Genomic DNA, 24398 nt, shown 5'->3' on the forward strand with positions numbered 1-24398 from the left:
AAATTAATTTCTTTCAGAATACAGAGACAGCTTTTTACATTTTTTGTTATTACGTGTCGCTCGCAGACACTATGAATTTATTACAGCTATATTATAGTAGTTGTTTATGGAAAATTACAGTTTTTAATAAATTTTCTGATGCAACAATACAGCATAACTTGTAAAGGCTGTTTTACGCCAGAGCAACAACAATCGACAATGCGACATGCTACAAATGGAAAATAATGTCGCGGAATTAAGCAGCATGCGCCAGTTTAATGAGAAAGCATGGTGCTATATAATTGGAATATTATGAGTTCAACCAATCTTGCCATATTTTTAAAATTACTGTAGCATGCAGGTTTATGGCAAAGCGCAATATCGCACTGTGTTAATTTGGTGTAAAATAATCTTAAGGAATAAGTTCTTATTTTGAGTCTCGAAAAGCATGGTAAGACCTTACCTGATCTTTCTCCGGTCGTATCTGATTGCCATCTCATCGCCATATGAGTGGGAGAGAAAAGAGCCAAACGTCTTTCTGGTCAATTCAAACTAAGCTTTATTTACTGTGGTATAACAGTTCTAAACTTTTTTTTTTAAAGAATATTAGCCATTTGAATCATGACTAACATTCCCTTTTCCCCTCCAACTAAGCGTAAAGCTTGTGCTAGGAGTGGGTACGACAATAGTGCAACGGGTGGGGTTTGAACCGTCGACCTTTCGGATTTCAGTCCACTCCTATAACCGTTGAGCTATTGAGGCTTCATACTATTGAGGCTTCGAATACTTAGCGAACTTACCATTAATATTGACTGCTGAATGCACTTACTTACAAGTTATCGCATCGTATAAATTTTTCATTACTTCGATTGTTATTCAATACAGCACCTAGGCAGTAGGCGTGGAAACTACTTCATACTTTATTTATACATTTCTTTTTGTTACAGAACCAACGACAGAAATAATAGGAGGTCCGGATCTGTACATCGACCGGGGTAGCACCATCAACCTGACATGCGTAGTGCTGTACTCGCCTGAACCACCGGCGTACATATTTTGGAATCATAATGATGCGGTCAGTACCATGATTATGAAAAAGTAACTCTCAGTTTGTCTGTCTGTTTGTTATGTTTTCACGAGTCAACCGCAGAACTAATCTTGATTGGCTTGATGAGATGGCTGGTGTCCTGGAGACGGAAATAGAATATTTTGTCCCAGAATATCAATGATTTTCCACGAGATTTGAAAGAAACTTAATCCATGCTTCATCTAGTTTGTTATATTTGCCTATTTCTTGAAATTATTGTCAATTTATAACATTGTTAGTTATTTTCTTGCAATAGAATTTGAGCGTGATTTAAGTTTAACAAAAAAGAATTATATGGAGACCCCATATTATATTAATCTTTTCTTACCTTTCTATGCTTTATAAGAATTGTACGCGGTTTACCTGATGTTAAGTAAGTAATTACCACCGCCCATGAACATTGCAGCACTAAAAGAACTGCTAATACGTCCAGTTCTTAAATAATTCGTTCATCCGCTCCTGGAAGGGAACAGCTTGTTTCATAAAACACTGGCTTAACCAGGGGTAAAAGATTACCTACCAGGTATCCCTATTTCAACGACGTTGCGATCACTTTGAACACTCCCTGTTTTAATATGAATACGTCAAGAATTCATACAAGGTGCTAAAATCATATCTTCACTGTTCGAGTGACCTTCCTAACCTGTTTTTGTTTTTGTATATCAGATAATAAGTTACGACTCGCCAAGGGGTGGCGTGTCAGTGGTGACTGAAAAGGGGGAAACTACCACATCCTTCCTCCTCATTCAGCAAGCAAGACCATCTGACTCAGGGACTTACCAGTGTAACCCGAGCAACGCTCAGTCCAAAAGCATCGTGGTACATGTGCTTAATGGTGAGTTTTCAACAGGCTGAGATCTATAGAGCGCACTTTGACTTTGCTCAGACTTAAAACACTGTTAAAACGAGACAGCGCTATACCGCTGGCACAAATCTGTCTCGTTTTAACTTAAACTTAAGTCTGAGCAAAGTTAAAGTGCGCTTTAGAGATTTCTACCTCATACCCGAAGCAAATAGCAACTTCAATGCAATCACAGATGTATTCGCAATTGTTCTGATTCCAATATTCTTCCACTTGGCTAAACTACAGAGTTTAAAGAAAAATCTTAAATATTAATGTTTTTCTTGAATTTCTGGAACACTTCATTCTTCTAAACGGATCTGTCCCGAATTGCCAACGTGATTGTAATCCAGGAAAATTCGGCTATCAACTCCGCTTCTAGGGATCAGTATTATAATACATTTAAATAATAATAAATAATAAAACAAAGTGATTAAAAATAAACTCAGTAGTTGTATATTAACTCTAGATAAAAATGATAATGAGTTTAACAACGATAAGCATATTTAAATCTACTAACTCATTATCCTACCGGATGATACATTAATAAAAGATGCAATATCCAAAGACCATGACAGCACTATCTATTAGGGGGCTCCCAATTCCCTTGATAAACGACCTCCGTAAGATAAAGGAGAAAAGTACTTTTAAATCCCAAGACGGAATGAAATCCGTAGATGCCGAAACCATTAAAACAACGACAGCGATGAATCAAAGAAATGAAACGTGCCTTAAATTGGGCCTGTTCCTTTTTTAACAAAAAGAAACAGTACATGCCATAGTGTAACTTTAAAAGCAAAACAACAAAATGTAAGTTACCGTAAATCTGTAATTAAGGTTATTACTAGTAAAAAATTAGACACTGCTTATACTGGCTTATAGAATAACAGTTCTGTCATAAATTTAACCAAAGTAAGTACATTATTATATTGACTACGTTGATTCAAAGCGGTTAAAGTTGCGTTACGGTTAGCGTTAAACTTTGCATCGATAAAGCAAAATGGGCACAAGTCAGGGTTTGTTAACCTTGGACTAAAATTTTAACTTTAACCTTAATCATGTAGATCTGAATACTGATTTGTGCAACCCACTTTGCTTTTTTTGGTGCTCAAAATTTGACTCTAAGTTAGACCGTTAAGTAAATTTTATTAGACCACCACTTTGAAAAGTTATAAGCTATGCTATTTTAGTTCAGTTTTCCTTCATAAATCAAAAATCCTTTTCTGAGTAAACATCTAAATATTCTTTACTTGAATTAATTATCGGGAGCCCCTTATTATTTATTCAATCATGAGCTTTTAGTCTGTTCATTTGGTATAAAATTATTTTTATATTGCATTATTGTAATACTGAATATTTATTTTTCTGTACTTATGTATAATCTTTTACATTAGGATAACATTTGTAAGGTTTTATATTAAATTCTCAGTACTGCTTTATAATTTAGTAGACATAATTTTGACCTTCGGTATTTCAGTTTAAGTTTTATGGAAGAAAGTACCTATTAAGTGCTAATGAACGGATCTTGAGCAAAGTTAAAGCTTTATTAAAAGCTTACTATAGTTAATAATGATACGAAAACAAAAATAGCCTCGTAGGTTTTTAGTTTGACGAGCACATTCATATTGTTTCTCTGTGCCAATAGAACAAACAGCTACTTATATATTAACAGGGCTCTCTCCGTCACTTACTCCATACAATCGTAGTTCTAATTTCTTTTGAATATTAAGCAACCAAAGTCCATGAAATTTTGCAGACATATTCTAGAAACTAATATCTGTGCCTGTGGTGTTTTAGATTTTTCTAAAAATATGTTTTAAAATTACAGGGGCTCAAAGATTCGTATGTGAATTTTTAAGACTGCGTAACTTTGAAACCGAATATTTTAACAGAAATCTGGAAAACCACAGGCATAGATATTAGTTTCTAGAATATGTCTGCAAAATTTCATGGACTTTGGTTGCTTAATATTCGAATGAAATTGGAACTACGTTTGTATCGAGCGAGTGACGGAGAGACCCCTCTTAACATAAGACGCTAAAAGTTTCCTATTGCACTGCAAAAATGTCAATATTGATTTTACGAGTATTCTCTCTCCGTTAACATTTTGTTCAATCGGCAATGCTATTGTTGAGAACAGTTTTAATGTTTGCCAAAGAAGCAAATTCCATTTTTCCTTTGTCAGGTGAATATCCGGCCGCGATGCAGAGAGGGGGGCAAGCCTTCGCCCCCACAGCCATCCACCGCGTGGTCCTCGCCGCCAGTCTGTTCCTGGCCTTATCTTGACACCTCCAAACAGGTTTATCCATGTAAATAGTATCCCAGACTATTTCGCTGTTTATAATGATGCTTGTGATATTATAGCAGATCAGATTTAATCATTATTTTATATTACATACCCAGTAAGAATTTTAATGGTTTTTAAATGACATACTACACCTAATAGTACCTATTAAAATTATATTTGAATACTTTAAAATAGCTGTTTTGGTTACTCAAACTAATTTTGAAGTTCGAAGGCATACACGAAACAAAAACTACAGTATGGTCTGTTCAAACCTTATTAAAATCAATTTCACTAATTAAATTACTAGCAATGTATTTAACATGCGTTTCATATTAATTTGATAAAATTTCAATCCCTTTTCGAATTCTAAAGAGAGTTAATGTGTATTAAATTCTCTCTGCAATTTAATGTTTCATTAAAATCAATACGAACTAATTAATAGTTAACGTGAGCTCTATACCAAATGGAACGTATTAGGCTTCAGATAATCATTTATAACCCAATAAACGATTTCTTGACAACCTAATATGAGACGTAAAAGATGTACTATTAAGCCTAAATTCGTTTGACGCTGATATCTTTCGAGTATGAGTACATATTATAATGTGCTGTTAAGGTAGACTTTGGGTGACGCGACATACGGTTCTTGCTTATATGGGGAGCATTTGAGGTGCGCAACCACGAAGCCACGGTAATATTATGTATAATATTACCGTGACGAAGCATGATACTTAGCATACATCACACGACACTTAGCGTAGGTATCTTACGCGTATCGCGGTCGCGTACTCAAAGTCAATCTTACACCCCCTTACGCCATTCAAAAAGTACCCAGGACCGATATCACGATAGCCTTCAAGCCTTAAAGCGCCGGCCACACAGGCCGCGTATGCGTTGCGTAAGCGTAGACGTAGCGCGTACCATTGTGTTGTAATGTATGGAACTGTATAAGATATGGCATACCGTTTGCGTGGCGTGAACGTTCGCGTAGACTAATGCGTGCAGTTACTCGTATGTCGACGGATTCACGCGCGTCACTACACGCGTGTCACGTGTACGTGCTTGGTGTGCATCGGCTTTAAAAGAATAGACATATTGAGTTCATTTACGTAACGAATGCACGCATTATGACAATTAGAGACTTGATTTAATATGGATTAGAGACACAAAATCAGAATCGATTTTTTTTTCTATTAAACTTTTACAAGTACTACTTTTGACACTTATCGTTACACATCTAACCATGTGAATTCGAAAACAACTATACTTTAACAATTTCTTACATATTTTCGACACAAATATCAGTGTAAGCAGCCGAAATAGTTTTGCTATTTTATAGTGTGGGTTGTGTTATGTATTATATAAATTTAATTAATCCCTGAGCAAGTAGATGTGCTTGTTTCTAATAGAATTGTATATAATCTATTTTAAGGTTTATGACTGTATTGGTTTTTATCATGTTTAGTGGTAAGACTATGGTTTCTTAGTACCAATTTGAGTATCTAAATGCCGTATGCCGTAGAGAGAAAGAAGAAATATAATGGACATAGAGGAATAGAAAATAAATAGGGGCAGCCCAAGCACAACAATTGCGAAAACGCATTCGATGATTTAGTTTAAAAGATTAATCGGATTCACAAAACAATAAAATGATGTCGTGGTAGCCCTCTGCCCACCCTTACTCCACGGGAAAGTATTGTCGCACTTGTTATGCTTGAGCCACCACAATCGCAAGATATGCCATTGCAAGTCTAAAGTCCTTATGTGCATACTTCTTTTAACCTGTGGCATATAAATACATTCGTAATGTAGATAGGATGTTCAAAGTTATTCAAATTAAAGTGACCATTAGGCTGGAGTTATTTTTTCGCATTCTTTCTTTACTGAAAAGTGACAAAAGTGAAGTGACTGTCAAAAAAAAAACGTTACGAAAATAAAGTCGTGAGAAAAAGGAAACAGGAATGATAAAACAGCTGACAATACTATAAATTAACACAAATGTTTAGAGAATACAAGGATTGTACATAATAATAAAGAGTAAAGATATACGAATCATTCTATCTAGCTATACTCTGTAATAAGGAATGTAAAATTGTAAGTAAACTTTAGCTCATAAAATCATTAAATTTATAACTGTTGTAAATACTATGTACAAAAACGACTAACACAGGTCATTTTGGTGGCACGCGACATCAGTGTAAAACCTCTATGCGGCTTTTGCAACGAAAGGCCGCGAGAAAACTTTGTCACACTGATGGTGCTAGGATTGAAGGACGCGTGTTTGGGACGCTCATAAACTGTTATGAATAATAACAGATTTTTTTTTATTCTCTATAAGCACGCTTTACCTCGATCACATCTGATAGGAAGTGGTTATGTTGCTTAAAAATGCATATAAGCTTACGGGCATCACAAAGTGTCCGTGAAAGTACCAGATTAACCACGATTGGGCGTAACTACTTATTTTTTTACTCAAGCTATTTATACTTTAGAATTATCCAAATAAGGTAAGTTTTACAATACAATGCTTAAGTACTAAGGTACCTACTTTGTTTTTTGTAATTCTAGTGTGGCTGTAAACTAAATAAAGTCGAAGCTACATTATTTTTCATATCAGATTTTGTAATTGACAACTTTTTAAGTATGAAGATATTCGTTTTAGTATTCAGCCGTAAATTTTTTTATCAGTATACAATATTTTTTATTTGAACGCATAGCCATAAAATGATGATTGAAGATGATTATAATATTTGAACCACCTGCTTTCAGTAGGCGCTCATAGGTATCGATAAAATGCATTTTATTTTTATCTCGTGCAATAATATTTATGAAAGTATCGCTGTTCGATCAATTCCAGATACCTAACGGGATGCTATAATAATAAACATGTCCGAAAAGAAAATAAATAGTTTAAAAAAACAATTGGCATGGATATTGGATGTGCGTAATGGCCGATTCAATAAAAAAATATCTAAAATGAATGGTGCGTGTTTATTAGTGCTCTAGGCTTTTGCAATAAAACATTTAAATATTATATTAATAACATATTAAGTTGAAGTTTAATTAATATATGATTGATTGATTAAAGTAAAAAAGATTTGATACTGGAAGTAATTTTAAATTATAAGGCTTTATGCCATTTAAATTCTTCGACATCCGTTTTTTGGTAAAATAAGCCTCATGAAATACTATTAGGTGTAAATTGTGTTAGTTTTATCATTGCTTTTTTTAAACTCTTAGGTTTTGCGAAGTAAGATGACCTGTGTACAGTCTATGTAATTAAACATATTATTAGTAATAAAATAGGTGTTAAACTTTATAGTATTAATATAGCAGAAAATATAAATTTTACAGTTTAGATAAACGATGTAATAATATTTCATTTAAAACAATTTGTAAATTACTTTCCTCTAAGCGTGAACTTTCCTTTAGAATTAAAATAGGGATATTTTTTTTAATAAATAAATGTCTCGGATTTTCTAGGGAATATGTGTTTACAAATTAGTAAAGAGTATGCAGATATAAATTATTAAATGAAATATTTTGTTTCAAAAGTGGAAGCACATGTAATCGTTCCCCGTCCTAACACATTTTTAAAAATACCCTCATTTGTAGTATTGAGGTTTCGAAGTGCTTTTAAAGACAGATGCTGTCATTAAATACTAAAATATTCTATTTATTTAAATATCAACTCTAAAATTGTATATAATCCTATGAAATTCATGAACTTGTACTTTACTTAGAAGTCTTGCTTGTGTAAAGATAACATTACTTTATTAAACTTTTCAACATTAAAATAGAAGGTAAAACGCGGTATTGCAGATGCACTAACATAGCTCGCGCCTCAAAATGTTATCATATGCAAAAATTCCAAATACATAAGGCTGATCGTACTTCGAATCCATTTCTATACGAATTTAACTCGTACGAACACATATGAACACTCACGAATAATCCCGTCCTTCCAAGTGCTAGGGAAGCGCGCAGACTATAAGTACGACTAACTCGCACCCAATCTACGTGTTCTCATAGTACTCGGAAGGTCTGGATTATTCGTGTGTGTTCGTACGTGTTCGCACGAGTTAAATTCGTACAAACCACATCCTAGGTGCGGCTAGCCTAAATCTATTTGGCTAAGAAAGTTAGATATTATGTTTACACAGGCAAAAACGTCTTGTAAAAAGCATTTGTAAATGAGTCTACATGTTGTCCGATAGAATTTTTAACAGTCATCTTTATGTAAAATTGTGACGTGAGATAAAAATATTTCGTCGAAGTATTTTTCTCTGAATAGGTTACGTGACAGATCTCGTTTAATATAACCAGTTATTATTATGTGAAAAGTTTATTATTGTATACAAGTAACAATAGTATAAAATATTTGTTGTATGTATTATGGATAATGATTGATTGCGCGATGTGCACAATCTATAAATTACATCTATAATAAACATTATAAAGAAATAATAAAGTTTAAATAAATGCGTTTGTTTTAATTAAACCCAGCACCCACCCGAAGAGTATTATTAATGATTAATAATGCCACGAAGGTAAAATTACAACAAATACCTATTTCTATTGGTTTCTGCCGTCCTAGGTATATTGAGATATTTTAAAAACTAATGTTTCTAAAAAAGAATGCTACATAGGACTAATGTTTTAGTTCGATTTATTTTAATTTTCCCGCATAGTTTGACAATAGAACGGAATAAATATTATACCAGCTTCCCACGGTAGGTACTCGATATTGCGCACCGAAGCACCATGGGAAGAGTATCCTCCACAGGAAGCGCAGACACGTCCGCCGTGGAGTGTCCGATCCACTAATCTCAAGACCCATACAGACTGATACGCACTATTGGAAGAACCTTGTTGCTGTGCGTGGATATCCGTGGTCATCGGCCGTGCGTGATAATCCGCAGAATCACGCATCGTGGGAGGCAAGTATTATGTTTCCGATCTGCCCACAGACTGAATTTTCTCATCAATTGAACTAACAGTATAACGAGATGGGAATAGGCGGATCTAAGCACTCATATTAAACATATTTTAATGTAATATTTTAACACGCCGGTGTTCTCAGGGCCGGATCTATATAAGGGCTTTTAAGGTTGCAGCCCAGAGCCCTGCGGGTATAAAGGCCCCATTTACCCAAAATGTACTGTATTGTAAATTGTAAAAAAAAAACCAATTATAAGTTTGGATAACAATGTCAAACTATATCGACTAAATTATTATTTATCAATACTTTTCATAAATTGTGATTTCAGTTTTAACAAAGAATGAGCAAATATATGAATTTGCATCACAAAACTGCAGATAGGTGCTTTATAATTTTTTCCTATACCGTGTAACTAGGTACCTAGTATCTACCTAAGATGGCAATTAGTTGAATATTTAATTAGACAGGGCCCCAATTAATATTAGCGCAGGCCCCAACAAACCCACGGTCCGTCCCTGGTGTTCTCCGTTCGTACCAAAACCGGACGTGAGATTAATTTGGGAGTTTTCTGAAGTAGGCAGGTATCTCCTCAAACTCATCAGCTCGCGGACCATAGGGGGCGCTGGGGGAGATAAGGCGATAGAATAACGCATTATAGATTCATGTTACGGCCGAGTTGTAAAACTTTTTGTTTACATGCAAGGAAAATACGAAATCCGTTCCAGGGGTGGGGGTACAACAGACATGGCGGACCCACTGGCGCCTTATGAATATCTAATCGCACCGAAAAGAGATGAAAGATGCCTTCCCTAATTCATAAAGACTTATTTACATGCTACATGGGCCGTATTTTGTTTGGGAAATTTTTGTTAGCTTAACTAATTCAGTGATGATTTTTGACGAGTTTTCATGGTCTGAATAATTAATTTGGATGTAATTTTTGGGATTAATTTAGAAAAGAAATGCTGTCTGGAAGTACGGTTAGTAAATGGTTATTAAAATCAACGCACTGAATATGTAAGTATCACTATCCATGAATTGTTCCTATCCGTCCCCCTAATCTGTCCCCCCGGGGGGACGGTTATGAATAAAAAGTTCGATCTGTCCCCCTACACGCGACGAGGGGACGGATCGAACTAATTCTTTCCGAACTGTCCCCCCGCTGATTTCTTAGGGGGACAGATTGAAATAAAAAGTTCGATTTGTCCCACTGCCACGGACGAGGGGACAGATCGAACTAATTCTTTCCAAACTGTCCCTCTGTTGCCAACGAACTAATCGAAAGAATCAGACAGATGAACAAATTATTCCTATTATCTGTACGCCAAAATAAAAATAATTAAGAATTGAATGTAATAACACCCCCGACAAGTGAAGGTTACAGTAACTAGAAGAGCTGATAACTTTCAAACGGCTGAACTCATTTAGACTATAGCTATGAACACTCTCGGTCAAGCCACCTTTCAAGCAAAAAAAAAAACTAAATTAAAATCGGTTCATTAGTTTAGGAGCTACGATGCCATAGACAGATACACAGATACACGGATACACAGATACACAGATACACATGTCAAACTTATGACACCTCTCTTTTTGGGTCGGGGGTTAATGAAAAGAGAATCAGTATGTACTATTATTCAGGCCTGGATAAAAATGATGATAGTAAATAAAAATTATTGTTTTGTGTTTTGTACAATTTTTTTCCTTCAAATTTTTTTTTACAAGGGAGATTTACAGAGTAAATAGATAAGAGCAGAAGAAAATTAAAGCTAATAATAAGTTTTCACAAATAGATCATACATAATATTACGTGTAAAAGATACGGCAAAGTATTTAGAAACGTTGAGACCCCATTTATTAACTTTACAGTATTGATCCAGTGTAAATAAAGTCTTACACAATCCACTGTTTGTTTTACAATAGCGGTAACTGATAGCGTAATAGTAAAGATGCTTAATTATTTTTATTTTGGCGTACAGATAATAGGAATAATTTGTTCATCTGTCTGATTCTTTCGATTAGTTCGTTGGCAACAGAGGGACAGTTTGGAAAGAATTAGTTCGATCTGTCCCCTCGTCCGTGGCAGTGGGACAACAAATCGAACTTCCAATCTGTCCCCCTAAGAAATCAGCGGGGGGACAGTTCGGAAAGAATTAGTTCGATCCGTCCCCTCGTCGCGTGTAGGGGGACAGATCGAACTTTTTATTCCTAACCGTCCCCCCGGGGGGACAGATTAGGGGGACGGATAGGAACAATTCCTGTTAAATATACGTGTAGAAATAAAAATATTTTTCTATTTTGTAATGATTTTGAAAGTTGGTTTTTTAGTTAGATGAAAATAATGTATGATAAAATTGTTTCTCTTAAAGTTTTAAAAAAATCCTCAATAGCATATATATCTGTCTTTCGAGATTGATTTACAATAAAATGATAAAAGTAACTTGTCTGTAAATGAACTTCAATCATCATTATACAAAGTTAACATCTCGTCTAATGGTGATTGAAGTTTATTTCTAAAGATATCTATGATAACACAATTTGATAGAAAAAAAAACCGGCCAAGAGCGAGTCAGACTTGTGCACTGAGGGTCCTATACTTGGTTATTTTTACCGACATTTTACAAGATAAATCAAAAACTATTGAACATAAAAATAAACAAAAATCTGTTTTTAGAATGTACAGGTAAAACCTTTTCATATAATACCCCATTTTGTATAGCTTATCTTACTTAAAAATTGAAACAAACACATTTAAATATTTTTTTGTTATGTACTTAATCACAAATTCAGTTTTCAGATTTTTTCCTTTACGTGTGCTATAAGATTTACCTACTTTACTTACAAAATTTTATGATTCTAGATCAATGGGCAGTACCCTATAGGTTTTGTGGACAAATATACACATAGACAGACAACAAAGTAATCCTATAAGGTTTAAGGTAAAGATTGTTTTTCCTTTTTAGGTATGAAATCCTAAGAAATAACAAGATAAAGTTGAATTATTATAGTAAAATAGTTTTTTGTTGCTTGGTTATTTTAATGTTGTAGTACATTTGTATTCATGACCTCAGAATTTTCTCCTCTTTCATTTGACATCCCACTTGATACAATAGCAAAAAAAATGTTGGAGACTTCCACTTTTTTTGATGTAACATCCGTTAGATCAATTTTGATCGTATTAAATATAGTCTATGTCATCTGGACTTTTACACCGAATTAATTGACACCTCATTCATCGGCTCAGTAGTTTAGGCACTACGGTGGAACACACAAAATTTGGATACAAACATACATACATATTATATACATACATACATACATAGACTGCTAAAATCATAACCATTCCTTTTGGCTTTGCTGCAGTTTGGTTAAAACAAAATAACACAACATCACTATAGTTATGGCAATTCTAACCTGCTAACTTATTATAGTTTATAGCTCTGCATAGGTACAGCAGTATGTAACCCTGGTATACTGTTGACCACACCGAATGCAAAGTTAAATGTTAACATTTTTTTTTTCATTATTGAGCAGGGTGAGATTAAAGAAAAAAGAAAAGGGAAGGTTTGACTTAAACGAAGTATCTGAACTCCTCAAACCTGATGATGTAAGGTACTTCACTCCTAAACCATAGAGATTTAGGAACTCTTTCTGGTGATATAATATTTGAGAGGTCGGTATGTTATACACATACTTAACTAACTCCATAAAGTTAGAGGTGCATGCTTGGGATTGAACTTTCGACCTCTCAAATAGGAGGTGGACGTCTTAACTCTCAACCATTAAGATATCATGGCTTTAAGTATATTTATTATAATATAATAATTATTCTGTGAGTAGGTAGTGAAAGTTACACGAAAAATTACACCTAGATTTAGATAATTTGTACAAGTATTATTTTATATAAGTACAAGTATTACCAATCTACTTCAGTAGTATTATAGTAAAATAGATATGAATTTAACTAAGTACTTAAAAGTTACAAGGAACCAAAAGCTTAGTTTGCTATAATCCGCTATACCAGATAGATCTATATGGTAGTTGGTACCTAGCAGCATCACACAGATCCCAAACCCATTCGACGTGAATTGTTCCTATCCGTCCCCCTAATCTGTCCCCCCGGGGGGACGGTTAAGAATAAAAAGTTCGATCTGTCCCCCTACACGCGACGAGGGGACGGATCGAACTAATTCTTTCCGAACTGTCCCCCCGCTGATTTCTTAGGGGGACAGATTGGAATAAAAAGTTCGATTTGTCCCACTGCCACGGACGAGGGGACAGATCGAACTAATTCTTTCCAAACTGTCCCTCTGTTGCCAACGAACTAATCGAAAGAATCAGACAGATGAACAAATTATTCCTATTATCTGTACGCCAAAATAAAAATAATTAAGAATTGAATGTAATAACACCCCCGACAAGTGAAGGTTACAGTAACTAGAAGAGCTGATAACTTTCAAACGGCTGAACTCATTTAGACTATAGCTATGAACACTCTCGGTCAAGCCACCTTTCAAGCAAAAAAAAAAACTAAATTAAAATCGGTTCATTAGTTTAGGAGCTACGATGCCATAGACAGATACACAGATACACGGATACACAGATACACAGATACACATGTCAAACTTATGACACCTCTCTTTTTGGGTCGGGGGTTAATGAAAAGAGAATCAGTATGTACTATTATTCAGGCCTGGATAAAAATGATGATAGTAAATAAAAATTATTGTTTTGTGTTTTGTACAATTTTTTTCCTTCAAATTTTTTTTTACAAGGGAGATTTACAGAGTAAATAGATAAGAGCAGAAGAAAATTAAAGCTAATAATAAGTTTTCACAAATAGATCATACATAATATTACGTGTAAAAGATACGGCAAAGTATTTAGAAACGTTGAGACCCCATTTATTAACTTTACAGTATTGATCCAGTGTAAATAAAGTCTTACACAATCCACTGTTTGTTTTACAATAGCGGTAACTGATAGCGTAATAGTAAAGATGCTTAATTATTTTTATTTTGGCGTACAGATAATAGGAATAATTTGTTCATCTGTCTGATTCTTTCGATTAGTTCGTTGGCAACAGAGGGACAGTTTGGAAAGAATTAGTTCGATCTGTCCCCTCGTCCGTGGCAGTGGGACAACAAATCGAACTTCCAATCTGTCCCCCTAAGAAATCAGCGGGGGGACAGTTCGGAAAGAATTAGTTCGATCCGTCCCCTCGTCGCGTGTAGGGGGACAGATCGAACTTTTTATTCCTAACCGTCCCCCCGGGGGGACAGATTAGGGGGACGGATAGGAACAATTCCTATCCATCTGTGTGCTGTCTGTAATATGGGTAGTGATTTTGTGGGTCTGTGGGATAATCTACTTCAATGTTGTTGCTAAAACAGCTATGCACTTAGAGCCCTGAACCTGGCCTTCGTAATTTTATAAAAGCTGAAAGTTTTTGGGCGCATTGTCCCCAACACAGATAAGAACGATCAGCGACTATGAAGTTTAGATCATCGTAGCTTTGGCTAGCAGCTAAGTTAAACAATTTATTAAAGTTTAAGTGAATCTGGCAAAGCATGCCGTGATTTCTAATAAGTACTATTCAGATGAAATATATAAAATTAGACTTTATACTTAGGCAAAAGATTTTGTACACCTTTGTTACCAAATCCACAATGATCCAAACTTCATAATCGCTGATCGTGCCTCCTTCCTATGTTGGGGACAATGCGCAGGGAAACTGACAACTTTTATAAAATAACGAAGGTCTAGCACTCACAGGCTCTCTCTCTACTAGTATACTCGTACTGTACATTTGGCACTCGATCAATTGAACTTATATACGAATACTTACCTATACACACAGTTTGTTTATCCGAGTCAGCAATGCAAAATATGTAAATAATTTGAATTTATGCGTTGGCTGCTTTGGCTACTTTATGATAATAATTGGGTCAACCGGAACTTTGTCCAACACGGATGATTTATTTCTAGATAACAATAAAGCCATACACGACCATAGATAAGAAATTTATATGATTTGTAAACGAGAGAGTTTGTGAGTGTGGGGTTATTGATAAAGCTGAAAAATGAAATTGAAAATCGTAACAACAGAATTTTTAGCTATTAGGTAGGGAGTAGGGACTAAGTAAACTCTTTTCCTAAACTGAATTCTCTATGAGCTTGTACCTATACCCTTATTTTTATATACCTACCTAGGTTGATTGATATTTTTAGGGTTTCGTATCCAAAGGGTACCAACGGGAACCTATTACTAAGACTCCGCTGCCCGTCCGTCCGTTCCGTCCGTCCGTCCATCTGTCTGTCAGCGGGCTGTATCTCATAGATCATACTAGGCAGAGACCTGAAATTTTTATAGAATGTGTATTTGTTGTATATTTAATGTAAACAAGATATAAGGCTGGATTTTTCAAAATTTCCATGGAAGCAAAGCCGCGGCAGTACATAATATTATAGAGTTAGATAATATGAGTTCTACCTAATGAATGTAAGAAGTTTAATAAATTTCTTTGCTCTATTGTTTAGACTAACGGAATTATCTAATCGTGATCTTAAATTAGTTTAAAAGATTAATTTCAAAGGCAAATCTGTTTAAGATTGCCCACGAAGGCAGGAAGTGAATAAGCGAAACGCTAAAACTAAATTGCTGTTATCAAGTTAAAGGCTTTACCCCAAAGCAAACTTTTGTTTTAGCTTATCATCATAAAATCTAGTGTTGGTAACACGGAATGTAACTTTTAAGAGCGGATGCCCGTTCTTGTGAAACGTCTTTTACGACGGATAACTTGTTACAACTTTAACAAAGGAAAAGTTTATAGAGTTAGTAGGTAGCCCTAATAAGGTTGTTGTAAACTCAAACAACCGAACACCGTAATGCCAATTAATTGTTTAGGCCACCTCATAATAAATTAGTAGGTATTTACATTTGGGCCGCCACCATAAGTACCTACTGATAGTAAGTTACTAGTCACTTACTGGGATGGTCCCAATTTATATGCAGGTATCTATTATTTAAAATTGGTTTATCAAAATATTTATTTTTGAATAAGGTACTAGATGATGCTTGGTTAAATATCACTTCGACTTGGAGTTGTCCAAGGGAGCAGATCCACAAATTTATGAAAAGCTGGCAACGCAGTGGCGGTTACTCTGGCGTTGCTCAATGGCGGCGATAATCACTTAACATCAAGTATCTTCATTGTACATACCTGCTTGTTAGTTGATTCACTATTTAGGTAAATAAATGCCATAACTGTGAAGGGAAACGTGAGGTAGCTAATGACTGAAGAGTACCTACTCCATAATGTTTTAAGAGTAAGGTGTATGAAGTCTTAGCCAGTGTTGGTTAGCCAGTCTATCGACTAAAATCGAAATCGATTTTAGTCGATAGATATGCTGTACCTACATATGGATGCGCCGTGAAAAGATAACAGACAGACAAACCTATAATTTAGAAGACTTCAAATTTAAACATATGGCTGCAAAATAAGATAAATAAAAATATTTCCTGCGCAGAAGATTCAGAAGATTATATCAAAAATGCAAATTTATGAGAGGTTGATATGTAAAAAAAAATTATTACAACTTCACTAAGGTTTTAAGTTCAGTATGATCCTTACTCGAAAATCTACCTGGGACCGTCGAAACAGCCGGCCCGTTATAATGGAAATGAGTTTTTACATAAATTACCAAATTTTACGGCACGGAAGGGCGAGAGAAATGTCCATAAGCCGTGTAAAAATTGATCGTTACGAATGGAAAGGGACTTTATCAAGATGAGATTAGGTAAGTAAATAAAATAGAAGTTTATTTCAAGCAATGAAAATTCAAAATAATAACTAATTAGGCAATAAAATAAACTAATATTGGTTGGTATTGTATTGGTACTGCATGGTTTCTGCTCCAGCTGAAACCGATTTTTTAAATTCTGAAACAAGTTAGCCCTTGACTGTAATCTCACCCGATAGTAAGCGCTGGTTCAGTCTAAGATGGAAGCGGGCTAATTTGGAAGGGGTATCAGTGCATTCTCTATTCCCTCACTTTCATAGCCCGATGGAACAGAAATTCGACAGGATTGGAGAGAGATGAGGCGCAAAACCGACGGCTTTATGGTCTCCGTGGGCACGGGCGTGACGCTGACAGTTCCCTAACTCCAAAAAATCCAATACCGAACTATTAAATATATGTAAAGGTGTACAATAAAGAATATTTTACTTTTACTTTTTAATTTATTATTGGTCTGGCCAGGGATTCGAACCTAGGTCCCAGGACTTCGTCATCCGCAATTGAACAGGTTAACCACTAGGCCAACGAGGTTTAATGCTTATAAGGATCATTACAATAACAGTATGTATCTCTTTAATCTATAGTTTGGGTAGAGCTTTTTCGCAACGCACGGCCAGCGTTTTACTAAATTGCCCGCGTGACTTGCTGTACTAGCTGCCGCTATTTTAGGCTAGATACACAATGACGGAGAAAGCACTGATATGCTTGGTATTGCTCTATGTGAGCCGTGGGGTGATTCGCTACCTCAGTGTCCAACGATTAATGATAGCCACCAAGCTCAATTGACATTTATTTTTAACCCCCGACCCAAAAAAAGGGGTGTTATACGTTTGACAAGTGTATTTGTGTATCTGCCTATGGCATCGTAGCTCCTAAACTAATGAACCGATTTTAATTTAGTTTTTTGTTTGAAAGGTGGCTTGATTAAGAGTGTTCTTAGCTATAATCCAAGAAAATCGGTTCAGCCGTTTGAAAGTTATCAGCTCTTTTCTAGTTACTGTAACTTTCACTTGTCGGGGGTATTATACACTTTTAATTTACACTTGTAAATTAATCCATTGAAGGTTTTCTACGAAAAATCATTGCAGAACCATCCCATGCCAATTGAACTCGATGTCTATCATTCATCGTTGGATACTGCATAGCAAATCAGCATGCAGAACAGATCAGAAATATCGTATCTATTTACCTACTTACTTCGCCAACCCAGCGATTCAAAGGGGGTCTTAGCTATTTTCGAGACCTTGAAGGCTTTTACAAACTTTGCCGATCCAGTCATCTTACTTAGTTCCTGACTCCAACATTTACCTTAACTTTCAGCATCAACTAAATAAAGTTAGATAATTTTGGTGTCGAAATGATGTAGATTACCTAATGTTTGGAAAGATCTAAAAGATTATGAAACTCGCTCAGTAGTTTACCTTTGAGACTAGTCTGAAATAGAGACCTTGTAAATTCAAATGTAAAATATAATTTCGTATACCTGTTTATACAAAATTCATTATTCCACTCAGTGTGTACTTAGCTTATATCAACGATTCAAAGGTCAAGGTCAAAGCGATAAATGTAAAGCAAAAATAGGGGAAAGTCCAGCCAGTACAAAATTTCGTTACTTTAAAATAAAATTCGTTTTCCCTGATGACAAAAGGTAGGTATATAAAATTTCTTTATAAACCCATGACCGGCTCACTACTGAGAACGGGATATCTGAAGATACAGTTTATTATCTCGACACGGCAACACTTCGATGGGACAGCAATCTGACACGACCGGAGAGGATTAAGACCTCAGTATAGCTGTAAGCTCATAGAAACCGGAATCATGAACTTGATATAGATTATTTAATTACAATAATGTCCCCGACAGAACAAACCAGGGGTACATAATTAAAATAGCGTGGAACATTATTGTCATGGGGCCAGTTAAACAACAATTAGTAATTAAAACCCGAGTTTCATTTTGTTATTGTAATGGTAATTGCGTTTTGAATAAAGGTTAACACACAATTTGTGCTGATAAAAAATTATTGATAGCACTTCGTTAGAAATAATGATAAAAGGGTTAATCAGCAAAGGGTAGAATGATTTAGGGTTGTAAAAACAGTTTCCACTTGTTAGTTTGAAATGAAAAATGACTTGCCATTACTTAAAATTGTACAGAAAATTAGTTAAAAGTTACATAAATTATTATAATTAAGTGGGCGATTAATAACAAATAATGCCCATTCTAACTAGGTCACAAAAACATAGTGAACTCTAAGTACGTATTAAAATAAACTATGGACTGTAAAAGAGATCCATCCTAATATTATAATGCGAAAGTGTGTCTGTCTGTGTGTATGTCTGCTACCTTTTCACGGCCCAAGAGTTTAACCGATTTTGACGAAATTTGGTACAGAGTTAGCTTATATCCCGGGGATGGACATACTTTTTATCCCGGAAAATCAAAGGGTTCCCACGGGATTCCTAAATACCCATCCGCTTAAGCGATTCGCATGAAAGGAACCGAGGTAGCTTGCGTCCCTGCAATTGACATAGGCAACTTTTTATCCCGGAAAATAGTTCCCATGGGATCTTTAAAAACCGAAATCCACGCGGACGAAATCGCGAGCATCCTCTAGTTTAGAAATAAATCATTAACACTCTCACCGCCTTCCATATATAGATTTTTTCAGCGTTACAGGCCATGCGGTCTGCCGGCGGCCGCATCTTTGCCCACCAATGCAGGCCGCGGTGAAAAATCTTTAACGAGTTTGCCAGGCCGTACGGGTGGCCGGCGGGCTCAATGTGTATGTTTACTAGCAGGCCGTGCGGTCCGCTACGACCTCGTGATTTCATATTAATTCTGTAGAGCGTGGCTTGCTATTACAGAAAAGTGAAGCTACCAGACACAAAATTTACTTTTATACCTACAATTTACAAAAAAAAAAATCGCTCTATCTTTAAATTTATACGATTTCTGGGGGGTTTATTACAGAAATAAAAAAGCAATTTTAAATGAAAGAAATAAGTTTTATTACATTATTACTGCCTTACTATAGTGCTATGAAAGTTAGCAAAGCATTCAGAGCACACACTAGGATTTGAAGGACAAAGTAAGCACACCGTATTTACTTTCTTTGTTACTTTACATGCTTCTACACTGGTCAAACCCTCTTCTCTCTTCTTTTCATAGCAGTGGATACATCTTCTTCTTACTATTCTGTTGCGCTGATCGACCAAAGCAGACTTTCCAAATCGGTGTTCAACTGAGCAATCCTGGTTTATTCGACCTTGTCTTCTTGGTTGGTCAAGGCCCATCATTGTACGGCAAATATTTTCTTTGAATGTGGTTATGGTATACTTTTTGGACGTGAGGTTTTTTGAATTTTTAAATAAAATAAAAGCATTGATTAATGATGTACTAAATAAAAGTTCTATGGCCAATTTTTGAAACCAACGCAAGCTTCTCCTGGCAGGGTTACTATAACTACCCATCTGATCAGAGTAGTCAATGGCGCTTTTATGCCGATTATAGTCTGCTATCAGCGTTGGTTTCAATGACACTTTATTTCGGTTTCTCTTACTGCGCACGCTGACAAAACTAGGTGTATGCCTAGTCGATAGAGCCAATACATCACGCTTGTCTTTCCATCGTAGAATTAACACTCCGTCATTATTTTCCATAGCACAGGTTTCGCCTTTCTTTAGTTTCTCTTTCAATAATTCTTTTGGTAGCCCTTTTCTATTTTTTCTTAGAGTTCCCAACAAATGGGTGCTCTTTTGGAGTAAACTATTAGCCAAAGTGACACTTGTATAGTAATTATCAGTAACAATACTTCTTCCAGCATTCAGATATTTTTCACTGAGTTTCATGACTATTTCACTGGATACGTTTTGTGTGATTGAAGTGGTCTTTTTGCCTTCATATACAATCAAGTCATAGGTATATCCGTCGTCATCGCAAATTTTAAATAATTTTATTCCATACTTATGTCGTTTTCCAGGTATGTATTGCATAAAAGAGATCCGGCCACGAAAAGCTACCATTGTTTCATCAACAGTAAGAAACTCTCCAGGTATTTTGTATTGGCCAAATTTTTTTGAAAGAATCTCGACGAAGCGTCTTATTTTTATCAGTCGATCTGTTAAGCCAACATAATAATAATTATCTTCAAAATGCCAACATCGAAGTAATATTTCAAATCGGTTTCTACTCATTACTCTTTTTGCAACATTGTTTTCATATAATACGTCCGTACTCCAATAATCACTAATTTTTGGCAGTTTTTTAAGCCCCATCCAAATCAGAAGCCCGAGAAATTTCTTCATTTCGGCAGCATCACAATCGCTCCACTTAGACAGCCGACTGTTTCGTGTCACACGTTTGAGTATTTGTGTTTTTGATGCGTATGAATTAGTCATTCGCACCATCAAATCAATAATCTCATCATCCAAAAATAAAAATAAAAAGTCTAATTCGGTTTGACAGTCTGACCCAATGTTTTTCATGCCTGGGTCAACAGTAAAAGGAAACTGTTTTTTTCTTGAACCATCTGATAAGGGTATATTCCAGCAAGAATTCGGTATGCTCTGAGATGCTGTGGCTTCTGAAGAATGTTGATGTTGGTGACTGGTGGATAATTCTACGCTTTTTTCAGATGAACTTGCATCAGAACTTTCCGATTCTTCTTCTGTAGACGGCTCGTAGTCTGGGTCATCTTCTGAGTCCGACATAATAATAAAAAGGAAGAAATTCACAAGAAAGCAATGAAATTTCACAAAACGCGCGCGAAAGTGCGACCGTTACAAGCCGTGCGGGCGGCCGGCAGGCTTATGTTTGTTTACTAGTGTGGCGTGACAGACTCGATAATTGTTTTAAGTTTTAACGGAAATTTTGTTAGATTTTGGCGCGAAAGATTCGGTACGCCGGCGGCCCGTATGGCCTGCTGATCTCGCTACGTGCAACATATAGATGGCGTACTCTACTCGAAAATATACGTCCCGCCGGCAGACCGTATGGCGGTGAGAGTGTTAATAAAACGGTTATTTTCATACATTTTGCTACATACTACATATTATGTAGTATTTGATCTCGAACAATTTGCGTGCTTATTGGCGGAAGTATTTACAATTTAACTAAAAATGTTGCAAGATCAAGAACTGGCTATCTTAGCTAGAGTAGGTGTTTATTATTAGTAGTAGAAAAAAAATTGGTTGTAAATAAAGCTGTGTTAGTCAGTTTAAAAAAAACCCCTTCGGCGGTGTACCTCCTAGATTTCAACATGGGGTTATTCAAAGGGTTGCTGGCGGTTCCTCTGTAGCTGCAAATGTTCATGGGTGACTGTAATCAGTTAACATCAAGTGAGCTTGCTCGTTGCTCGCTATTTAGGTATAAAAAAATTATATACTGATTTTGGTCGAATTTAGAACATCAATAGAATAGACACCAATTGAGAGTAAATAATCTTAAAAGCAAAACATTTTGATTTTGCGGGGAAGGCTGAAACAAAATTGGTTTAATCAAATTAAACCCACAACAAACTTTCAAATTAATTGAATCAATGGAAAACACCCCACAGGAGTATAAATTAATTCTAAATTCTAGATAGGTATACCTAGGTATTGATAGCGGATTAATCAGCAGTCTGGATAACATAGTCCTACAAACTTCATCTAGACTTATTTACAAAGTAATCAACCGAATAGTCACGTTTTACATGGGATTGAATGATTATACATACATAATATACGTATAATATATATAGCACGAATAGTGCTTTGACGTCTGTTCGGAAACTTGTTTTGATTAGTCTGCTACTCCTCCCCTCGAAATCTCCTTTGGAGATCAAGTTTACTACATATTAAACTAAGTTATATGTGACATAACTTAATCCGAGTTAAGTAAAGGTTACAGAGGTTACAAATATTCGTGAAAGTGGATCAAAAGTTTATTTTAGTAGGTGAACTTAGACTATGAACTATGAGATGATGTTATTCAGAAGTAGGACTGATTTAACGACGAATTAAAATATCGAAGTACAGTTAAGTAAGTTTTAATTTAATTCAGGACTGAAAGCAAAATAGTAATAATAATATACTTACCTAACTACATTCTGTTGCACCACCCAACAAAAAAAAAAGAAATACAAGGAAAACACGAAGGCTTCGGGATACAAAAGAAACATGCAAAGGGTTGTCTTATCTTTGATCCGTAATCTTTTTCATGTAACCTCCACAAAAGTAATCTAAAAACATGAACTGGTAGTCCAAGAAAAGCAAATTTTTTTAAATGAGCTACCGAAGAAAATATCGTAGACTTAAAATATAACAAAAAAACTTAATTAAGTATCGTTAGCAAAAACATTAGAATCAACCAGTAGTAAGTTTCATGAGGGATTGTGAGATCGATTATAACATAACATGTGTAGAAGCGGCAATAACCTAGTGGTTAATACTTCGGCCTCCTCTTTGGGGGGGTTTGGTATTCGATCCCAGGACTATTCCAAAAAACTGACTGATTTCATACAAGCTCCCCCACTACGGCGCGTTTTGACGTTATAGGATTAGAACCGATAATATGGCTTCAAAAAGAGGGGTGTTATAAGTTTGACGTGTGTATCTGTGTATCTATGCATTTGTCTGTGGCATCGTAGCTCCTAAACTAATGAACCAATTTTAATTTAGTTTCTTTTTGTTTGAATGGTGGCTTGTTCGAGAGTGTTTTTAGCTATAATTCAAGAAAATCGGTTGAGCCGATTGAAAGTTATCAGCTCTTTCTAGTTACTGTCACCTTCAATTGTCGGGGGGTGTTATAAATTTTTAATTTACGCTTGTAGTGGACAACATCCCTATTATGTGGTACATCACGAGTGAAATTTGACGAAAATTGAAATTCCACACCTCGAAATTGCGGTCAGTTTAAAGTTTCAACGCCGAACACTTGAGTTAAATTGAGTGTGGAAGTGATTCAGTCGCCGAGTAAACTTGCTTTTATTTGAAACGACTTACAATAAGTTCTAAATTTCTATAGGTATCATCTTACAAATCTAACAATTCTGACTATCAAGAGGTGTACAACTATACTACCTACTTGGAATAAATGAGTTGAGTTTGAATTTGAGTTTTGATTTCATACACACAAACCAACAACCTTCTATCTGCTAAGCACTAGATGGCTCATTCCGAACAAAAATGCCTAGTATTCTATGAACTGTCAAAATTAGTATGACGTGAGGATAAAAAGTAGCCTATGTCCTTTTCCGGGGTGGACACTAACTCTTTCATTTAACTCTTTAATTAAAATCGGTTCAACTGTTGGGCCGTAAAAAGCTAGCAGACAGACAGACAGACACACTTTCGCATTTATAATATTACGTATGGAATATCATCTGAGTCAGTTTACAGACGATCCTACGTATTCTAGTCCAGTAAGATTGGAAATAGGTGGGTTAATTTATAAAATCTATGTTTGTTAACATTGA

At 35.5% G+C, this 24398-nt stretch overlaps 1 protein-coding gene and 1 long non-coding RNA gene across 4 annotated transcripts in view; one reads left to right on the plus strand and one right to left on the minus strand.

Annotated features, from left to right (window-relative positions):
* The window catches only part of LOC123865880 (tyrosine-protein phosphatase Lar-like), a 106568-nt gene extending 101501 nt beyond the window's left edge, over nucleotides 1-5067 (plus strand). Inside the window, exons 6-8 of one of the 3 annotated variants that reach the window (XM_045907081.1) lie at nucleotides 927-1054; nucleotides 1733-1901; nucleotides 4066-5067. In XM_045907081.1, the coding sequence (XP_045763037.1) occupies nucleotides 927-1054; nucleotides 1733-1901; nucleotides 4066-4193 (425 nt within the window). In that variant the 3' untranslated portion in view covers nucleotides 4194-5067. The remainder of the gene's footprint in view (nucleotides 1-926; nucleotides 1055-1732; nucleotides 1902-4065) is intronic. The other 2 variants (XM_045907082.1, XM_045907083.1) reach the window with 2 other exon arrangements.
* Nucleotides 5068-5964: 897 nt separating this feature from the next.
* On the minus strand, nucleotides 5965-22095 carry LOC123865882. The gene is made up of 3 exons (XR_006796064.1): nucleotides 22016-22095; nucleotides 18239-18244; nucleotides 5965-5976 (listed from the first exon to the last, which is right to left on the minus strand). It is a non-coding gene; the product is annotated as an uncharacterized LOC123865882 (long non-coding RNA).
* Nucleotides 22096-24398: the final 2303 nt, after the last annotated feature.

The sequence above is a fragment of the Maniola jurtina genome, chromosome 6 (genome assembly GCF_905333055.1).
Source record: "Maniola jurtina chromosome 6, ilManJurt1.1, whole genome shotgun sequence".
Lineage (NCBI taxonomy): Eukaryota > Metazoa > Arthropoda > Insecta > Lepidoptera > Nymphalidae > Maniola > Maniola jurtina.